This window comes from Rhopalosiphum maidis, chromosome 3, assembly GCF_003676215.2.
Source record: "Rhopalosiphum maidis isolate BTI-1 chromosome 3, ASM367621v3, whole genome shotgun sequence".
Lineage (NCBI taxonomy): Eukaryota > Metazoa > Arthropoda > Insecta > Hemiptera > Aphididae > Rhopalosiphum > Rhopalosiphum maidis.
This window is the reverse complement of record NC_040879.1, coordinates 6,447,689-6,470,695: the sequence shown is the minus strand read 5'-3', so window position 1 is coordinate 6,470,695 and position 23,007 is coordinate 6,447,689. Positions and strand designations below refer to the sequence as shown.

Below are 23,007 nucleotides of genomic sequence, written 5' to 3'. Positions count from 1 at the left end.
TATTTATTGTATTAATTTTTAAATTAGAATCTATAGTTTTATCAACTATCTATACGTTTTACATGTATAATTTTCTTTTTCTTTTCATCTTTCTATTTTAACTCATTTACCTAACCACAAAGCACAAGCATTGCTTTTTGAAGTTCAAATTAATCAATATTTTGTTTATTTATTATAATTAGTATAAATATGTGAAGGTGGTATTTTGGAACTTTTATAGGCATCGTACACATTTCTAATAATAGTTAAGTCAATTGCTAACTTTACACTGTCTTATATCTCTGCCGATGTCACAGTATATAATTATCATAATTTAAAAAAAAAACCCATTAATTATTTCCCACGGCTGTCAATCGTCTGCGAGTGTGGCGTATTTTTCTCACGTCACAATGATTCGAACAAACCCATATTATATATTACATTTAATAATATATATTAAAATTTTAATATGTTCCACGGCCGACATATTAAAATTCACAGCAAACTAGTAAGAACACGTAATAAGGCTTGTAATGAACAACTCGGACGAAAAATCAAATTTAAATTTTTGTTGGTGAGCGGGTTGTTCGTGTCGCAGTGGTAACGTTGATGATAGGTATAATATTATTCTCCAAGGACATCAAATTCATGGACTTATTACTACGATACTACACACTACTGAAATGCGAGTGTACATCACCCAGTATACGTTTTAGTGACTGTAGTACTGTACCACGATATAATTTAAATTTTTATTTTAAAATCGTGTGTAAATCGCGCACTAACAGGTTGACCGTTAACAGAGTTAGGACTTATCTAGATAATTATTTATTTATTTTTCGTCTTATCTAGATTAATAAATACAAGTTATTTAAGTATTTATTTTAGCTAAAAATTCCATCGATCTAGATAAATTCATAAGATAAATTTTTCGATGAAAATGGGCTAGATCTGTCCGAAATTTTTTTATAAAAATTCTGTCTCGGCGCAGCTTATACGTAAAATAACATCATGTGCTATAAATATATGATATTATTATTGTGAAAAGACTATGATTATGAATTGTTCCTATTTATTATTATTCTGTATTCAATTATAAATATAAATAAAATATATACTGATTAATTTATATTAAGGTTCCCATGTTACTGTTGTTTGACGCGACGGGTGTTATTTCCCGTAATTTTATAAATATTTTTAAACAATAATTAAAATACGAATAATAGAAACAGACGACAAGTTATAATCGCCGCCAAGTATACCATACAAAATAATACTATTTAATATTTATTGAAAAATAAGATAAACCAACTGTCTATTCTTTTACTATACGATTATCTGAAATAAATATATTGTATAAAATTATTCACAATTCTCAATAAATCGTATTCATGATAAATCTGATGAGTAAATACATGATATGCTTAACGTGACCATACGTCCCGCTTTCGAGCTAAGTGTCCCGCTGTCCCCAAAGAACCCAAAAATGTCCCGCTTTAAGAAAAGTCGACTTGTGGTAAGTGTTTATTGATCACAAATCACAATCGTACATTATTTATACTATTATACTGTATAGTCGTATAGACGTATAGTATAACTACGTAATATATATATATATATGTATTACGTAAAACACTAAAACCCATAGTCCATAGTCCATAGATAAAAATGGTACGAAAATAACTATCTTATTGTTAGTGTCGCTGCCACTGCGTCAACTGCGGGAATCGGCGATAAAAAAAAAAAAATAAAAATAAATAAATGGAATACGGCCGAATACCTACACAGAATATTATTTATCTTAGTAGTTCCGTTGCCTTGGCACGCGCTGTACTGTACCTCGAGTTAGTTGACGTTCTTTACGACGAAAAAAATTGTTATTTTTCGCAAAATGATATGATTTTCTTATTAAAATGTACAGGTGTCCCGCTTTGAAGAAAAAAAAATATGGTCACGTTAGATATGCTATTAATATATTTTAGGTCTTATAATTGTATGAGAACTATCGTCTATCTGCAAACGATTTTTAATACGTACATATTACATAAAAACTGATAATACTAAACATTATTTTGTTTACAGTGTTTACATAATATACTTAAATATCTTTCAGTGTAATAATATTAGTGTGCGTTCGTGTTTTATTTTGGGATTTATTGTTAAAAATGATATTTTAAATTAATCAATTTTCCCCACTCGTTATCTTTTGTCATTTATTATTTCTTCAATTAATTTAACGTGATGCCGTGATACGTGATCGTTTTAGTTTTAACCGAACGAGTACACTAAATGTTATAAATAATATATTATTATTAATATTAATAAAAATGGATAAGTTTTTGGTATATCCAACCGTTAATTCAAGCAATTCAAGCAATAAATGGAAATTAACTCATTCGATTCAGTCGGATTGTGAAAATGATCCCGATGATCAAAATATCATAATGACCACGGACGAACTAAATGTAAATAATAAGCCACGTTACCTTTTTAACGGAAAATATTTTAAAATTATAAAAACTTATAACGATACCGATAAAAAAATGTCTGCGTAATGTCAATTATGTCAAAAAATAATTCAAAGACGAAAAGGTTCAATAGGAAATTTTCTTAGTCACATTAAGGTACAAGGGCGCCCATAGGTAAATTCTCAAGGGGGGGACAAAATCTTAATTTATCAATACATTTATAAATAGGAATAGGAATAGGAGATAGGAAGAGGTCTACTGCTAATTATTATGCTATTACATTATATTATGTAAATCAAACTGGAAGATTATGAAATGATAATTATTTAACCAATTAACCATAAAAGTCATTAATCGAATTTTTATTTAATTAAAAACATAAATTGGACACTGAAAACAATTAATTATATTTATTAAAATATTAATTTACAAATAAAAATTGTAAATTTTTTTTTTTTAATACCAAATATGTTTATTACTTCTATATATTCATTCTTTTTATCATTAATTTTTTCCCTGTGTACACTTATCATACATAACCCGTCAAGTCTATCTTCACTCATTGTAGATCTCGTCCATGTTTTTACTCTTCGTAACGTACTAAATGATCGTTCTACAGTGCATGTTGTAGGTGGTAATGTAATATAGATCATTATACACTTCTTGACGGCAGGAAAAAATTCACACTCCACCAATATTTTTTTATAATCTTCCATTGTATCATTTATAAATGATTGTGATTTTAATTGCCAATAATTATACCAAATTAAACCATTAACTTTTATATTAGGTATTTTAAAATGATTTTCAATATCTTGAAGTATGTTCAAATATTCATTTTTTTGTAGTTTAATCATTTCATTTGGAAGCAACCAACATAATTTAAATGGAGTCTCATTGTTTTCATTAGATCTATTATTTAACGAACTAATAATAGAGTCTAAATATGGTATATATATGGATACTCTGTAATAATCTTTGATAGAATCATTTGATGAACAATTATGATTTGATCGTTGACTATGATGATTTGTTCTTCGAGGTATTTTAAGTACAAAATCTAAGCTATTTGCTGCTTTAGTGATTTCCTCAAAAATTGTATTAAAATACTCTATGCTGTTTTCTCTATGTTTATTCAATTTGCCAAGAAGTTCTGTTTTAACAAATTTATGAACAGAATGAAGATTAACACTTGTACCTTGTAATTTGGTCACAACTGGTTCTAGAACAGAAGAGTAATAAGCAATTACTTTTAAACTAATCAAAAAAGTACTATTTGATGTGGCTGATGAAAGTTGGAACGCACGATTTCTTGTAACAGTATTTGCTTCTGAACTAATAGATAACTTTTCAAGAACATTTTTAATTTCAATAAAATTGTTATCAAATAACCGTATACATTTGTACTTTTCTGACCAACGTGTCTCACAAAATAATGGAATATTTGGAATAAGTTTTCTTCTCAAAATACTTTCTCTAAAAAACTTAATTATTTCCTTTACAGTACCAATAGTATTTCTGATTTCAGGAATTGAATTTTGATCGTTAACTACTAAATTGAGTTTATGTGAAGCACAATGAAAATAACAAGCAGTTGGATATATTTTTCGGATAATTGCCTGTACACCATTTTCTTTGCCACTCATGGTTGAACAACCATCAAATCCTAAGCCAACAAGTTTCAACATATTTAAACCATATTTTTCTGTCGATTCTAATATACTTCTTGATACACCTTCTGCATTTAAAATATGTATTTCACTAAATCCAATAAATTCCTCATGCACTACATAATTAATATCAATATATTTTACACCAATAGATAATTGTTCTTTTCCTGCAATATCTGCTGTTTCATCAGCCAGTAAAGAAAATGCAACTGAATTATTGACTTGGGATACAATATCATTACGAATTACTTGACCACAAATTTGAATAATTTCATTTTGAATTCTATGTGATATATATTTGGATTTCCCAGAGGCCGTGTCAAAATGGTTCGATAAAATATTATCACCTGAACCAACTCGAAATTTTAATAAATCAACAAAATTACCTCTATCAGCAGTGTTTCCTCTAAGGGCAATGTCATGTTGTCCACAAAACAATATTGATTTTATAATTGGTCTTAATTTTTTTCTATTATTTTCAACTTCTTTGTGTACTGTAGCATTAATTTGCTCAATAACATTTATTTTTTTTGAATTCATACTGTCTAAAAACAATTTTGCTGTAACTTTTGAATCATTATGCCACTGTGTTTTTTCATGTTTTTTTGACTCTTCAATTATCTGATAAAATTTTGTGAATGGTGTAATAATAAAAGAACCTTGTTTACCTCTGTGTACATTAGCTTTGAACAAAACACAAAATTTACAAAAAACCCCTTTATGTTTAGGTGAATAAATCATCCAATCATACATTTCTAAGTACTTCAAATTAAATGCACGTTTAGAATTTGATGCCATGTCATTTTTAAAATTATAATTTATAGTTGGTTTGTATGGATTAGTTAGTAGACTGTACTTTTTATCTTCTGGTATTGGATGAATATTAATAAAATCTCCAACATCTGACGAATTATATATTATAATGTTAGTATCGTTACTTACACCTGAAAAGTAATTGAATTTACATAATTATATAGAAAAATTGAAAAAATAAAATATTTAATTATAATAAATATTTAATCCTACATATATGATATGTTCTAATAAAAATGTTTAAATGAATAAAATAAATCCTATACTTACAAGGTGTTGATACTACTTCAGATATGTCTGGATCAATCATGGTACTGACACATGTATTACTATTAGTAGATGTGACTTGTGCATTACCTATATAAATATATTAATTTATATAATAAATGTAGCTTTGTTATTTTTTTATTTATAATTATTTAAATCATTGTATTTATATGTTTATTTGCATGGATTAAAAAAAAAAAAATCTAATAGGTAAGTAATTAAATATTAAAACATTAAAACATTTGTATACTCACACGGAGTTAACACATCTACTACAGAAATGGTTGAATTATTACAATTTTTCTCTACAATTTTGTTGTCCATTTTTGCAGTTTTTGTTTTAAAATAATCTAAAATTTTCGATTTTTTACAGTTTTTTTCATCATCTAAAAAAATAGAACAGTAATGAGATAAAATTAAACCAGATATCATATACCATTTGGTATTCAATTATAGTTTCCAATTATTTAGTATTGATTAATAAATAATAAATTATATTAAATCTATGCTACTAATTACTATTAAAATACGTAATCTGTCTAGATCCATCTAATATCTAATATATCTTACATATTATTATAATAACTAATAAGGATTACTTTTGAAAACTTACTTTCATACATGGGTGAAGAACTTGTTTCTGGCTCTGGGTTTTGACGTTTCGGAGTAAATACATACTTTTTTAATTTATTAATAGTACTCATTATTTTATTATTAAATATATTTAAGTAATATAACACTTGACACAACAAAAGTGTAACGACTGAAATACTGAATAGTTTTCACTTTTCTATTTTTTACTATAAAATGTAAGGGTCGGGCCACACTACAGTATTATAAGTAAATTCATGAAGCGGTACACGACGACGGCGACGAACAGTGAAACCAGTACGTATAGCGCGTCTAAATTTAAACATGAATGTTTATTTCGCGAGCAGTAAAACCGTCCGAACTCATGACAAAATATATATTATAATAATATCTAATGAACATTGTTTATTTATTGTTGTTATTTATAGCTGATAACTTGATTTGCCACAGTAAATAAACCTATTTTCCATAAACAATTAATTATAGATTTTCATATATTTTAATATTTAATTAATTTTTTTCTAAATAAATAGATTCTGACCATAGTAAACAATTTTCCAATATTTTCTACATTTTCCAGGGGGGGGGGACATGTCCCTCCCTTGCCCCCCCATATGGGCGCCCTTGTTAAGGTATGTTGTATCTATCTAATTAATTAAATTAACTTAATAACTTATATATTTAATATTTTTTACTGTAGATTAGGGTTTGATTAAATATGTAGATATTAATGCAATAAATTCTAAAGTTTTTATTAATAACTTATAAAATCATTACTTATTTCTTAATGAAATTAATATTATTTTTAGTTTAAACATGCATCAATGCTATCTAAAATTAAAGACAGTAAAAAATTATTCAAAAAGACATCACAACATGTTGAAGGTTCAAATACTCCCAGTAAACAAATGCAATTGCCATTCTTTAAAACTAGTATTACAAAATGTCAAGTAAGTTTATTTAATTACATAAGCTTATATTTTTATTTTTGTCTGTTAGTATTGTCATTATTATGAATATACCTACTTGTTATTCTAATGATAAGAAAATCATTTTTACAATTTGAATGTCATAAATCATAATATATTAGTAGGTATATTCATACAAAGGTAACTTAGAAACCTAAAAGTAAAAGAAATAACCATATGTATTTGAAATGTAAATCAATTAAAGTTATTTTATGCTTATTTATTATAACTCATTCTTCCTTTAATTACATTTTTAACTCCCTTTTGTAATAAATCTATTACAAAATGGTAAATCTATTTATAATGATTTTGATTTTTTTTCTTAATTCATATTATTTTTTAATTCAATTGTTGGTATGTTTTTATTATTATTTTTAAGCTTGCTATGTTATAATTTTTCTTTTATTTCTATTTGTTGGAACTTTTAGGTATAAACTTAGTATATAATACTGAATTAGTAGTTGGACTTAATGTCCATAATAAATAATATAAATAAAATATAATTTTGTTATTTTATTAAATCTTAAGTATGTTGTTTTTCAGATTACTGAGTTAGTCCTACCTGTCCTAACTTATCTATACAACTTGGATATTATTCACTTTTTTCGGTTTAAATCACCACAAGAAGGCTGGACTGTTTTTACCACAGATCTATAAATTAACTAGACTATGGATTAATGTTTTAGTATATTATCATACTTATTGTCATTTGTCATTTTCAAATTTTAATTTATAATTTAAACTTTATCAGCCAGAAATATGTAAAGGGGATTTTTGATATGAAGGTCGGCAGTTTTCCTGACTTTAATATTCGAATTTATTGTTATAGGAAGTCGGCCATAATATATCTGTGGTTTTCACATTACTTGGAAATTTCACATTAAGAGGACGCCCCGTATGTGTTGTCTCTGTCTTACTAACGTACACATAACAAATTTTCGTTCAGAAGAATACATTTTGTGATGTTAACTTTAATTTTAATATTAGAATAGATTTACCTATTATCAAATTATAGGTGAGAATATTATCTAGACAATGACATATGATTTTATTGATATTATCATTTTAAAGTGAGTTATGAACACTTTAAAGTTGTTATATTTTACATAGGTGTAACTCACTTTAAAATAATATCATTAAAAGTATATATGTCATTGTTTAGATAGTATTCTTACCTTTAAATTTGATAATAGTTAAATTTACTTTAATATTAAAACTAACATCACAAAATGTATTCTGCTGAACGAAAATTTGTTATAATGTACGTTAGTAAGGCAGAAACAACGCATGCGGGTATGGTGTCCTCTTAAGAAGCTGTAACACCCGCATGTGTCGTCTCCGTCTTACAAGTACGTAACATGGCAAATTTATGTTCAACGGATCACGTTTAGCTCCATTTAAAAATTAGAGTGAATTGACCTATTATGAACTTGATGGTAAAAACATTATCTGTGTTTGTATGTAGGTTTTTTACGATTATTAAGTTTTTAAGTGAGTTATGAGCATTTTGAATTTACGATATGTTATATACGCATAACGTGCTAAAAAATTGAACTATCGTAAAAAACCAACATACAAATACAGATAATTTTCTAACCATCAAGTTTCATAATAGATCGATTCACCCTAATTTTTAAACTGATGGAGCTAAACGTGATCTGCTGAGTATACATTTGACATGTTACGTACTTGTAAGACAGAAACACACATATTGGTGTGACGCCCTCTTAATTGAAGAATATTATCTACTTATCTACTCTATCTACTATCACAGAATATGACAATCAGAATGGATATTGATCAAACGTTACACAGCTGGTAGCATAGGACACGGCTATATAGAATAATTCTATGTATCTGTGGCATAAGATGAAACCTTGAGTCCAAGTGTCCAACTCTATGCAACTCATGAGTTATCTATATAAAAAACTGTAGTCGACATCACACTAAAAATCCGGATCTAGCGTTTTGCTGCGCTCTAGTGATTCAATATTAAACCCAACTCTCGCTTATATATTTATTGTACTAAACTAGATGACACACTAAGCACATCAATTGTAATTCATATTATATTATAAATCGCGTGGTCTTAAACTAGTAATAAATAATAACAAGTAGATATATAATGTAAATATAATATATAAATAATTTGTAGCTTGTAGGTACTTAATTTCTATTTAAATTATTTTTAAGTTTAATACTTACTAGTTACTAAATACTTTTGTATATAATATAGATAAAATTGTAAAATAAAAATTGTTATACCTAGCAAGATATAGTTATAAAATAAAATTAGTCTTATCAGAATTTACGAAGTATACAATTTGGACAGTTTTTTTTTTTTAGCATTTGTTTTGATAGTTTCCCGGTTTTCATTCCTTAACCACTGCTTCATTCGCATATTCAAATAGTATTTCATTGAGAATGTAAGAATGTAATATTTATGCTCTTGACAATGGAACTGAAATCTTTGATAATGATCGATTAAGTAAATTTATTATGTATGTAAATAATCCAATACAAGGAAATTAATCAATTAAAATTAACTCACACACAAAAAACCAAAGTGATTACTTGAAATGTGAATTTGGCCCGCTTCACATTTTTTTTTATGTTTCATATGTGTTATGATGCAAGTTTTGTCCAATTACAAGTATGAGTAAAATTGTCTATTGTCTATACAACACGCCGGTTTATAGTAATTTTAGATTCTGAACGGAGTGATTAATGTATTGATTTTAAAATGATGTGTTTTTTTTATGTTTGTCATCAAGTTTTGGAGTAGTATTGGTGCTTTGATTTTTGACTTCAGCCTTTCTTTGAAAAGGAAAATGAATCTTGTTGGTATTTTCCAAGTAAGATCAAATGTTATCAATAGTTTACAAAACCGTCAGGAAAAACCCTAAAAAAGTAATCCTCATGGATGATGATTTAATTAATAACATTTTGAACGATGGAATTATTAATTATTCATACGAAAAAAATATAAAATAAAAAGGGGGTGAATCCAAGCGTATTAGTGTCATTGTTTTTAATGTCTTCCCAAACAAAAACTCACGCCTCGCCATTGCTGCTGAATCTTGTGGTTTAAGTTTTAATCTAATAGATAAATATTAAATGTTTTATAGATGTGTTATAATGCAAATTTTGTCCTATGACCTATACGTATCACAGTATTTGAGAGGTTTTTGGTTTTAATTAATCCAAATTTCTACAAACTCAACATTATGTACAAGTTATACTTACTGAAAATTACTTGCTAAATCTAATGGCATAAGTTTCAAATTGATCAGATAAAAATTGAATTTTATATGTATATTATAATGCAGATTTTGTCCTATGACCCATATGTATTGCAGACTACAGTATATGTGAGGTTTTTAATTTATAATAAACCCAATTTGAAATAACTCAACATTATGTGCAACCATACTTACTGAAAACTACCTGCTGAATCTGGTGGTTTAGGTTTGAACCTGATCAGATAAATAATGAATGTACTATAGATGTGTTATGATGCAAATATTGTCCTACAACTCGTGTGTATTACAGTTTATGAGAGGTTTTATATTTATAATCAAGGCTAGTCAAGTTAATGATTTTTTTTAACTCGTTAAGCTAAGTTATTTTAAAAAAAATCAAGTTAAATTAAGTTAAAAGTTACTCATATTTTTTTCGGTAACTCATTAAATTAAAAGATAACTTAAAAAAAAAGTTATTTAGTTTAAAGTTAAAATTTTCTAATTTGCATAAATAAGAAATTCTAGACAAATGATCTTGTTAATTACATAGTTTTTCTATACGATTAAGAAAATTACCAGAAAAATTTAAAATGATACATTTTTGTACCAATTAGCTATCAAAAACCCCAATTTTCTAAAATAAACCCTACAATTTTAAATTATTCTAACATTATTTTTCAGACAAAAATTACTTTATTTAGATACTTTCGAATAAAATTAACTTGAAGTTAACATGTTAATCTAAGAAAAAAGGATACTTATTAAATTAATAGTTAATTTGAAAAAAAAATATAACGAGTTAATTAACTTAATTTTAACTTTTAACTCTTTAATGCCCAGCCTTTTTTATAATAATTTCAATTTGGACCGAATCGACATTATGAGCAGTCGAACTTACTGAAAATAATATGCTGAATCTAATAATATAGATTTCAAACTGATCAGATTAATATTGAATGTTCTATATGTGTAATGCAAAAATTGTTCAACTACAATTCTGAGTCGAATTGCCTATACACTACGCCGCTTTATAGTAATTTTTATTTTTTTACATTAATAATTTTTTGAAAACGTACCTCAGTGTATCAAACACACACACACACACACACACACACACACACACACACTCATACCGTAATAAATCCAAGTGATTGTTTCCTACGTGAATTTAGATGGCTAAAAACTTTTTTAGTTAAATTGCCTATACTAAGCGCCGTATTATGGTTATTTTGACGTTAAAAAATGATTTTAATAACTATCCTTCATTAGACCAACACACACTGTTGAAAAGGAAAGTGATAATTTCAAACGTGAATTTGGACTGCTGCATCATTTTAACGTTTCATGTGTGTTGTGATTCGTTCCAATAACCCATATTATGTATTACAGTATATGTTAGGTTTTAAGTTCATAATAATTCCAATTTGGATCAACTCGACATTATGAGCAGTTCTACTTACTGAAAATTACACGGTCAATCTAGTAAAATAGGTTTCAAAATCATCAGTTAAAAATTAAATGTTTTATTTGTGTTATGATGCACATTTTGTTCTACGATCCATACGTATAACAGTATATGTGTGATGTTTTAAATTTATGACTATTCAATTTCCTTAAACACAACATTATGTACAGTCATGCTTACTGAAAATTAATCGCTGAATCTAATGGCACATCTATGGATGTGTTATGATGCAAATTGCCTATACAACACGCCGCTTTATAGTAATTTTTTTTTTGTGTCCGTCATCACGTTTTGGAGTAGTAATTCGTCTATTGTCTAAATAGAGCTTTGATTTTTGACTTCAGCCCTTTTTTGAAAAGGAAAATGAATCTTGTTGGTACTTTCCAAGTAGGATCGATAGTAAAAAAATGTTCAGTAGTTTTCAAAAGCGTCAAGAAAAACCCTAAAAAAATATCGGAAAAACAGAAATTTTTACGCATAATCAGTTTTCGACAAAATAGATTTTTTTATTTTGCTGCACCTCAAAAACAAATACTTGTAAATACTTGAAATTTTAACCAAATGTTTATTTGAGCATTATTTATTTATGATTAAACTTTTAAAATATTTTGACTTCTTTAAAGCTATTTATGGGCAATTTACATTTTCGATTTTTCCAAGTTTTTTTTTTTGAAATGCTGATAAAAAAAATTTAGCAATCCAAATTTTTTTTTTAAATTTAATACAAGGTTTATTATAAGTTGTACTTATTGTAGTAAAAAAAAAAAATCAAAAATCGTTATTCACAATTTTTGTTTATAAACATTAAAAGTTCAAATGTTTACGAAATATGTAAAAATCGCGATTAAAATTCATAACATTTTTGTGATTTATACCTAAGGTTAAAAAACCCAACACAAGGTTCTTCATAAAATTATAAAAAAAAATTCTAGCATCAATAAAGAAAAAATTTTATTAGCGTATGAAATTTAATTTATTACGAAATTGTGTAAAATAAGAATAACGATATATTACAATTTAAATATATAGTTAATATTCTAATAATATAATCCTACTCATATTGTCCTAGAGTCTAGATGACCTGGCCAGACTGTCAAAAAAATCATCTCCCTTCAGAATCGTTTTTCGTATACGATATCCAACCGTGCAAAATACAGTTACAATTATATAAAAGGAATATTCCAACGGAACTTCCATTAGAGTTCTAAAATCAATCCGATAACGCAATATGTTGTTTGAAACAGTAAATAAACCATAAATGTAGTATGTACTGTACGTTACGTTTATATTCCATTTATAGTACTCTGGAATATACAATTTGTTCGCGACTCACACACGGCCTAATATTTATCGGTGCTATTATTGTCGTTAACGATGATAATCGGCGATAGCCGACGATGTCCGTCTGGCTATCTAACGTCGAGCAAGCCGCCCGCCGTGCTTTGGTGTGGTCATCAGTTGTTGCTCCGCCGTACGTCTGGCATTTTGCGGCCTTTGGTTTTTTTTGCTCTGTGAGCGACCGTGTCGGTTTGCGTGCGCCGCATTTTACGGATCCTGAGTCTCGTGGTACTCAGACCGAAGAGCCTCCTTTCGAATTGCGAACTGTGTTCGTTGTGCCACCTGCTTTCGGTCAGTACGTGTGTTGTTCGCCCGCTGTTATTTATATACCGCGTGGTTTTCGCTGCCCGATTATTTCGACGTTTTGCCGTGTCGCACTTACGGTCATTGACCTCCGGCTGTGCCGATAAATCGCCGTCGTCGTGCCAGGTGTCGGACCCGATGGCCAATCATCATCATGATAACAGTCGTATCACGTCGTCGACGCTATCACGGTCGTATTACTATTATTATTATTATTATTATTTTATTACCCTAGTCCTTTTGGACGGTTATGTATGAACCTTTTATTATTTATATATTGTAATCTGTGGAGACGTCCACCTTTATTATAATTATTATTAATATTGTTATTATTTAATATAACTAAAACAATAATTCGACAAAATTCTTTTCTTTTTATATTATCTACATATTACCACATCTTATAGTGCGAGTCATTGGGGCTAACTGTATATTAAGAGCCCTTTTGGCGAACACTTATACTTATTTAATAATTTTAAAATTGATCATTTGATCATATTATCTGTATTAATTTTATAAATTTGTTTAATTATCATTCATCACTATATCATAATTTTCTAGTATACAAAATTGGTTTTTATTATTTTTACAGCAAAGAATATAGTTGTTAGAATTAAAAATAATTTGATGGTAAAATGTAAATTTAAAGTTTGAAAGATTTTCATCTATTTTAAAAGAGTTTAAAATACATTTATTTGTTGTGGTAGTTTTCAATTCTTCGCATTCAAATGCTATTATTTTATTTTTTATTTCAGAAAGTGGATATCTACAACATTTAATTGACTTTTTTAGAGTTTGAAGATAATTTTCATACTTGAAAGCACTGAATTTGCCCAATGGACCATATAAACTAACAAAAAAAGGTAGATGAATTAAACTGTGCACATTGTAATTAATGAACTGAGGTCCATATACAGTGTGTAAACGGTAATCGAGAACACTCAATATCTTTGCGTAGAGACCTGCTATTTGAATTCTGTTTTTTTGGCAGTTGTTATGACATAAAAATACACATTTTTATGGTCTTTGAATTTTTTTTTACTTAACTAGTCACGCGCATGCGCATGTCAACTTTTTTTTTTAAATGGCAACCCCCTGCCTTAACCACAAATTAATTTTTGCCTATTTTTTTAATGAATTTTGGTAGTTGAGTCAACTTTCTAAGTCCAAAATTGACCAAGTTACAGCAATTAAAAAAAAAAAAAAAAAATAGAAAATAAATGCACTCGATTTTCAGCTTTTTGATTGTAACTCTGAAAATAATTATTATAGGATTGTTAAAGATTGACATTTTTATAACTATTTATTACGGTGATATTCATACGTTATTTTAACTTCAATTACTGAATAATTTTCAATTAGAACGTTAAATTATAAATGTATTTATAAATTGTTCAAATTAATTAGGTAATTACCTCTGCTAATCTAATACTTATCGTATTTTTCGGTCATTAATAAGATTAAACATTAGGTTTACCTTATAGTAAACTTTTATCTGTATGACAATTTGATATAAAATTAAATACGATGAGATAAATGAAATAACTGAACATTTCGATATTTTTCATCGTTCAAACCGTGCGTTACTCCGTGACAAATATGTCTCATTCAGATAAAGTTGATATGTTGTTTATTTATTGGGAGTGTCAAAAAAATTCACGTCTTGCGGCACAAACATATGCACAACGTTACCCAGGTATAATTGTCTTTATTTTTCTTTAGATAATCTTCTAAGTTAGTTTCGTTATTTTTATTTACTTCAGATAGAGAACATCCTGTCCATAGTTTTTTTTATAACTTAGAAAGGAATCTAAGAACCTATGGATCATTTTCTAAAAGGGTAAATAATTTACAACAAAGACGAGGTGATGCTTTAGGTGAAGAGGTCGAGGAAAACCTATTAGCCTATGTTCGAGCAAATCCCAGAAGTTCAACACGGCACGTTGGTAGAGAGCTTGGAATATCTCATACCACAGTTTGTAAGATATTAAAAAAATATAAAATGCATCCATATCGACCAGATTTAGTTCAGCATTTGCGTCAGGGTGATGCACCTCGTAGACTAGCTTTTGTTGCGTGGTTGATGACCAGTTTAGACGAAAATCCATTTATTTTAAACTCAATATTATGGACAGATGAATCCAAATTTACTAATAATGGTGTAATTAATAAGCAGAATAACCGTTACTGGGACGATCAAAATCCACATTGGACATTTGAAACCAACAATCAAACTTTTTGGGGAACAAACGTTTGGTGTGGTTTAATTGGTGGTAAATTGCTTGGTCCATTTTTTTACGATGGAACACTCAATGGTAGACGATATTATAATTTTTTACTAAATGAATTACCAATGATGCTTGATGATATTCCTTTAGCTCTAAGAGGTAATATTATTTTTTAACACGACGGTGCTCCAGCTCACAATGCTCACATAGTTCGCGACTATTTAAATGCACAATTTCAAAATCGATGGCTAGGAACTTACGGACCCATTGAGTGGCCACCACGATCACCTGACCTTACGCCACTAGATTTTTTTTTATGGGGACACTTGAAAACAATGCTGATCCTCCTATAAATCTTCAAAATTTAAAAGATAAGATAACAGAAACATGCAATCGACTGACTGATGAACAAATTACTGCTGCAACAAATAAAGAATTTATGCGGCGCGCTGAAGCATGTTTTGTTCACGGCGGAGAACAGTTTGAACAATTTATTCGTTAGATTTTTTTTTTATTTTTAGATTTTTATTAATTAAATAAATTGGTAACTTAAATAAGAATTGAATTTGTTATTAATTATTAATACGTTCTAATAGATCCATTAAATGTAAAGAAATAAACAACATACTAATTTACGTTTTTTCTGCTATAATAAGTTATGATTTATTACACAGATTAAAGAGAAAATTATTCAGTAATTGAAGTTAAAATAACGTATGAATATCACCGTAATAAATAGTTATAAAAATGTCAATCTTGTCAAACTTGGTCAATTTTGGACTTAGAAAGTTGACTCAATTACCAAAATTCATTAAAAAAATAGGCAAAAATTAATTTGTGGTTAAGGCAGGGGGTTGCCATTTAAAAAAAAAAGTTGACATGCGCATGCGCGTGACTAGTTAAGTAAAAAAAAATTCAAAGACCATAAAAATGTGTATTTTTATGTCATAACAACTGCCAAAAAAACAGAATTCAAATAGCAGGTCTCTACGCAAAGATATTGAGTGTTCTCGATTACCGTTTACACACTGTATAGATGAATAATTTTGAACAAATTCTCTTAACAATTTTGAGGCCAAATCATTAACATTTATTACAAAATTCACCTGAACACAGAATTCTAATAGATACAAATAGGAGAAGAAAATGATTATATTATTTATATTTTCCTATGTATAACAAAACTTGACTAAAGGGAATTCAGTAGCAAACGGTACCAATTTTCTCAAATTAAAAAGGGCTAAAAAAATGGAATTTTTTTTTCTTCCAAAATTGTTACTGGCTTTTTCCCTTTAATCCGCAATTCCAATAATCTTTTCATCACACCTTGACATACACAATGCATGTAGTAATCTTAGACCACACATTTTATTATATCGATTGGAAGATCATCTAATGGACTAAATCCATATTTATGGTACTTTATGGAGTTATAATCTAAATGAATAATTTGTTCTTAGTGGTACAGAAAAATCTAAAAAGCAAACTTTATAATCAATTTAATCTCAACTTCACAAGAACTACAACTAAAATAGCCATTAAAATTTTTTACATTTAATAAAAAAGCCTTAGCTGATGCATCAGCTACAATATGAGCTACTTTGAAGTATATTTGCTTATCATTAATTTTAAATTTTAATACCAGATTTAAAAGAATATTTAGCTTATTAATAAATGGACGTAAGTATTCGTTTACACCACTAGGTAAACCTTTATAGCTGTGATCAGTGTTAGATAATTTATCTATTATCTTATCTACATAAACGGTCTTTTTTTAAAAATTATTTACTCTATTGTCCATTTTTTTTTATACAATATTTATTCACACAATCTCACTACATTGTAATAATATATAATAAATGACCCGTAGGTTTACAAAAAGTAATTTGTATATTTGCACTATCATTAGGTAACAACTAGTTGTTATCTATCACAGTGGGTATACCCAAGGTGGATATATAGAGGTGTAACACTTTCTATATTGTACCATTATGATAGCGGCCGGAAAAAAGTATACCACTTGTAACTGCCACCGGAAGCGCTGACCACATGATGAGGGCTCAAAAATACTACAGTTTGTATGGCACATAATGCATACTAACATTTAATTTTGCTTAATATTTACTATATTTAGGAATTACAAAGGCTATGGACTTCATGCCCTAATAAAATTAATATTTTTCAGAGTTAATTTTGAGATGCACTAGTTTCTAAATTCTGTACAATGTATAGTTATGCTTACTGAAATTAACCTGCTGATGTTTATGGAATAGGTTTCAAACTGATCAAATAAAAAAAAATGAAAATTTTATAATTATTATAATGTTCATTTTGTCCACTGGCTCATATGTATAAAAATATATAAGAAGATTTTATTAATAAAATGATCAAATTTTTAACAAAATTTAATATAATATACAGAATAGTAAACACAATATTCACAATATATTAATTATAATTACAAAAATAGTTCACAAAAATGTACATAATTATATATTATAGTGTTCCAGAACGGAACAGTAGAAAAAGGAATAATAAATAGATTACATTTTTACATCAACTCAATGTTCAGAATCACGCTTTATAGTGATAAAAATGACAATAATTTCAACTTAAAAGTTTACGATGTTACAGAAAAAAAGAATAAATTGTTATACTCTGTAGGAACAGGTTACCACAAAACAAATGAGCAAATGCTTAACCTTATGGAAACATACAAATTATATACAAAACAGACCATAAAATAATACATAACCATGATCTAGTAGCAGTCATAATTATATCAAAATGTATATTTAATCACATTATTGGTAAAATGGCACCAATACAAGTTTATAAGATATGCAAAACAATTTTAAAATGAATATTTTGAAAGAATTTCAATTTCAACATAAACTGATTAATCTAATTTCAATCAGTATTATGGAGACTATGGTGAAAGTTCAAGTAAGAAATTCAATTATAGCCCTGATTACAGTGAATTTGGGACTTAGACAAGGCGATTCACTATTGCTGATTTTGTTCAATGTGATGTTTGAGATAATAAAAAATATAAGCTGAAAGATGTAAAACAGCTGGCAGATGATGTATACTGGATAAATCTAATGTTGGGCAGAGAGATGGGATGGTCTTAAAGGCCAAAGAAAAAAAAAAAATAAACTTGTTTGGCACGCTTTGTATAATTGTATAAGGCCCATTTTTTTTATAATATAATTAAAAATACATTCTGTTACTATAACACCCGTTACCAGATCATGACCATGTGTTATTTTATGTTTTATACGACAATATTGTGTCATGAGTTTCCATCAAATTGAACATTCGCCCATTCTTTATGTGGTACCCAATGCTCGAAGAATATAATAATTTATTAGTTTTTTCTGTCATGTCCAGTAATTTTAAATTAAAATAACAATCATTGTTATCACTATAGGACGTGATATTAAATATTTTCTTCGAACTTAATTTTAACCGATTTATTATTTCTTTATCTGTTGTACCGTTCCATAATACAATAATAGGTTCCCTATCATCAGAGTGCAGATAATTATTAATAAACGTTGACGAAAGGTTAGACCCCTCATTAATTGTTAAACTTGATTGTAGTTGCTCTAATATTGGATTTAAAATTTTTGGTTTATTCTTAAAAATTCTGTTTAGATTTTTAACTAGTGGAGCAACTTCACGACTTTTTAAAATTTGAATTTTATTATCCGTTGTTAAAACTAGTGGGGTCCCTGCTAGTTTTATTGCAATACATTCTTCTTCATTACTTGTCATAGACCCTGATACGAGAAGCAGGTCTTTTCGATTTATCATTGTGAATTCAAAATCCGCAATGATAAATTTAATATTGTCACTGTAACATAAAATCATTGTGTTATTGTCAAGTTTTATAATATTTATAATAATTTTCTATAATATAAAAAAAATTCTAATTTATAATAGACCAATAATAGTAGAAAGAAAACAAATATAATTTATACTTACAATAATGATTTGTCGTTTATCCTGTTTTTTGACTCTAAATTATCTTCTGTGGGTGTATCTAGACAAATAAAAAAAATACATTAAAATAATAGGACCTCAAATGTCTATAAATTAAAATACGGATCTTTATTATTAAATTATTTAAATCAATGATTCATTATTAATGTAATATGCATTAATATGCTTAAAATCTTAAAACATGTAACATTATATATTGATAACTTTATAACTGATAATTTAGTAACTAAAAAAAAAAATCAATGTATAAATATTATTTTTTAAATAAAATGAAATTAATAAATTATAATTTATTTTTATATTTATAACAGATAAACTTATATATGACCAGGCATTAAATTAACGACTCTTAGCTATTCAAATCCAGTAATTTATTAATTTTTCACTATAAAAAAATTTAAGTTTTCATGATTTTTGTTTAATTTTTTTAAAAAACAATATATAAATGTTATTGTAATAGATTAGTATCAGTAATATATTATGTTTATATGACATTTGCAGGTTATATTCAAACACTTATTAAAGTCTGTACATAAGTTATGGTATAAAACTTTCGAAATAAAAAATAAAAAATTGAGTTTAAATTAGATAGTGGAGCTGATATAAAGAGATTATCAGAAGATCGTAAATATTTGGGTATGCACAATTTAATTTAAGATACAAAAGTTACATTAGAAGTGTTTGGTGGATTTAAAATGAAACCTATGGGACAAGTTAAAATTATAGTAACGTTAGATAATAAAAGTATAGAAACACGAGTTTATTGTTATAAATGAGGCTTATAAAAGTAGATAAATTTTAGGACTACCAATTCTCACAGAATTTAAATTATTAAAAAAAGGTTGATCAAATAACAACAAAAAGTAACATTGAGTTATATAAAAACTTTTTCATTAAAAAAAACAATGATGTATTTGAAGGTATAGATTGTTTTCCTGATGTATGTATTCTTAAATTGAAAGAAGGAATAACGCTAAAAGCTAGTGTAGCTAGGTACCCATAAAAAATAAAAATTAAAGAAAAGTTGAAATTAAAGCTAGAAGAGTTAGTGAAAAAAGAAATAATTCCAATGAATGTGTATTATTTAAAGATAATGAATGTTTTCTTTATTGTTTATACTTAGTGTATTTAATATAATAATAATACCTAAGTATAACATGGCGCAATCACAAGGATGAACTAGATTGATCAGATATTCAACGATAAAAACAATGGCATTGGAATATAATAGACCCAAATGTTTATTTTAAATAAAATGTCACTAACTTAAAATAAATATTTTTATACATTTTTAAAGCCGTAACTTATGTGGTATTGGGCATTAAATTAATAATCCTTAGTCATTTTTTAACCTAATAAATTATTAATCTTTAACGAAAAAATGCTTGCAAAGTCAGAGATCAGCATGTGAACTTTCTCGATTTTCAATTTTTAAAAACTTATTAATTGTATGCAATATGTATGTATAATGTATTTTATTTTCATTTTGTGAGATAGATCTCCGAAATCGGAATTTGTTGTTTGGGGTCTTATATTCTCTCTTATAAAAACATATAATAAGAATAAAAAAAAGGGGCAAGCAAGTGAGTATCGCTCTACTGTATAGTGGTAGAAAACGAGAGTACTGAGTAAGTCCTATAGCTATAATGGATGTGTTAAATTTGAATGCAATGACAGGTATCATTGTACATGAAAAACAATTCTGAATAGAGGGGATTTGTCAGTCTAGGATATATTATATTATTATCTATATTTAAATTGTAATTTCAAGAAAACTATTGTTGAAAAATCAAAAATTTTAATTGCCTGCAAATAGCTTAAAAAAGTCAAAATATTTTGAAATTTTAATCGTAATTAGCTTACATAAACATTTGGTGAAAATTTCAAGTGTTTAACAAAGATTCATTTTTAAGTCACAGTAAAATAAAAAAATCGATTTTGTCAAAAACTGATTATGCGTAAAAATTCCTGATTTTTCATTACTTTTTTAGGTTTTTTCCTTACACTTTTGAAAACTGCTGGAATTTTTTTACTTTTGATCCCCTCCCCCTCCCAAAGAACCAAATAGTTGAATTTTCCTTTTCAAAGAGAGGCTGAAGTCAAAAATCAAAGCATTATTTCTACTCCAAATCGTGATGACACAAAAAGTGTATGACATCATACACACACAAAAAAAAAAAAAAAAATAAAACATACATCATTGTAAAATCAATACATTTTATTAGGCGTGTTTTTTATATGTATTTCAGCTTTATAACTGTGTAGCAAGTTAATGATTGAAGATAAAGTTCTGAAAAATCTTCATTGCACCTCTCCTAGCCAATGTGAATCTAACAAGACCCCAAATAACAAAATCCATTCTCCAGTTTCGGTAATCCATCACGCTAAATGAAAATCTAGCAAAAAATAACTATTTTATTTAACAGTGAAAAATTAAATAATTTTTTTTGAAAATTTTTAATCTCACATTTTGTATCTACTAAATTCCTATATAGTTTTGGAAAAGTTAAAAAATAGAAATTTTTAGTGTTCATGCTACATTATAATTGAGTTATATTTTTATCATTTTCCTATTTAGCACAAATTCTTGAAGTTTTAAAAATTCAGACTTTTTTCATTTCAATTACCATACTTACTTGATTAAAAATCAAGGTATAATGATTATATAAAACCAAATGATATATACGAATAATTTATATTTTTATATATTTTAAAATAAAAACTCATGTACCAGGCTTTAAAATTATAAACACTTAGCTATTAAATAACTAATTAATCCTACTTCTGGAATTCGCGGTTATCTTGTCCGATAACTGTGATATGATGGTTACCCGGTATATAAATATTTCAATATAAATTAATAGTACAACATTATAAAATACGAGAGCCACTGACCTCAATAATATATATACATAATAATAGTTCGACAGTTGTCGCATATGTACAAAAACTGATACAATATAATAGTATACTTGCTAACAAGGGGCTCCAGAATAATAATACAAAAAGGAAAAAAAAAACATAGACAGAAGTGTTTTCACAATAAATAACGCTAAAGGTAATTATATAATATAAAATGTGAGAATGTGAGAGACCTGATCTCCGGTTGGTCGTATCAACGTAAGTTCACTGGTCCAAATTGAAAATACTGACGGAATAGGCCGTGCTCGTCGACGTAGTGCCCGTAGCGGTAAATACATTGTGTATAGAACACACGTCCGCCGCGGTTGCGTTATGTGTTAATGCAACAGAAAATGACACGCTATACACTGAATAAAAGGCCGATAATAAGACTCTGAACGTGATCGTGCGGTGACTATAACGCACAAGTACGGGAGTTCGCACGCTACACGAGTAACGAATATAATATTGTCTATACAGGCGTATGCGTATCTACACACATACACCACACACTTTCATATATACATGTATTAGACAAAATAATATATTACATGAGAGACATACATATAATATCATTCAACCGACAGTAGGATAATATAGCGGCGGCTTACGATGTTGACACGGACTTGGCCCGAAAACACGTGGTTTCATACGGTAGATATGCGCACACCGGGCAAAAAGGTACGGCGCGGCGGCGACAACGGTACCGATGCACTTTCAACGGCACGACCACGACGCGACACAAATCGACGATCCGACTGATCGG

The 23,007-nt window shown here is 27.7% G+C and overlaps 1 protein-coding gene and 1 pseudogene across 1 annotated transcript; one reads left to right on the top strand and one right to left on the bottom strand.

The window, feature by feature from the left end:
- Positions 1-3,353: 3,353 nt before the first annotated feature.
- On the bottom strand, positions 3,354-5,521 carry LOC113560126 (52 kDa repressor of the inhibitor of the protein kinase-like). Its single transcript, XM_026965892.1, has 5 exons — positions 5,452-5,521; positions 5,201-5,287; positions 4,660-5,061; positions 3,413-4,464; positions 3,354-3,359 (listed from the first exon to the last, which is right to left on the bottom strand). Exons 1-5 carry the CDS (start codon positions 5,519-5,521, stop codon positions 3,354-3,356), a joined length of 1,617 nt encoding a protein of 538 aa, XP_026821693.1.
- Positions 5,522-14,703: 9,182 nt separating this feature from the next.
- Positions 14,704-15,834, top strand: LOC113560125 (annotated as a pseudogene).
- The last annotated feature ends 7,173 nt before the right edge of the window (positions 15,835-23,007 follow it).

Excerpts from the sequence above, each read along its gene's own strand:
- LOC113560126 (XM_026965892.1), bottom strand. The coding sequence starts at position 5,521 with ATGGACAACAAAATTGTAGAGAAAAATTGTAATAATTCAACCATTTCT. Across the intron at positions 5,062-5,200 it reads TGAAGTAGTATCAACACCTT|GTGTAAGTAACGATACTAAC; the intron begins GTAAGTATAGGA and ends ATTACTTTTCAG. Across the intron at positions 4,465-4,659 it reads AGCAAAATTGTTTTTAGACA|GTGATAATATTTTATCGAAC; the intron begins GTATGAATTCAA and ends GAGTTGGTTCAG.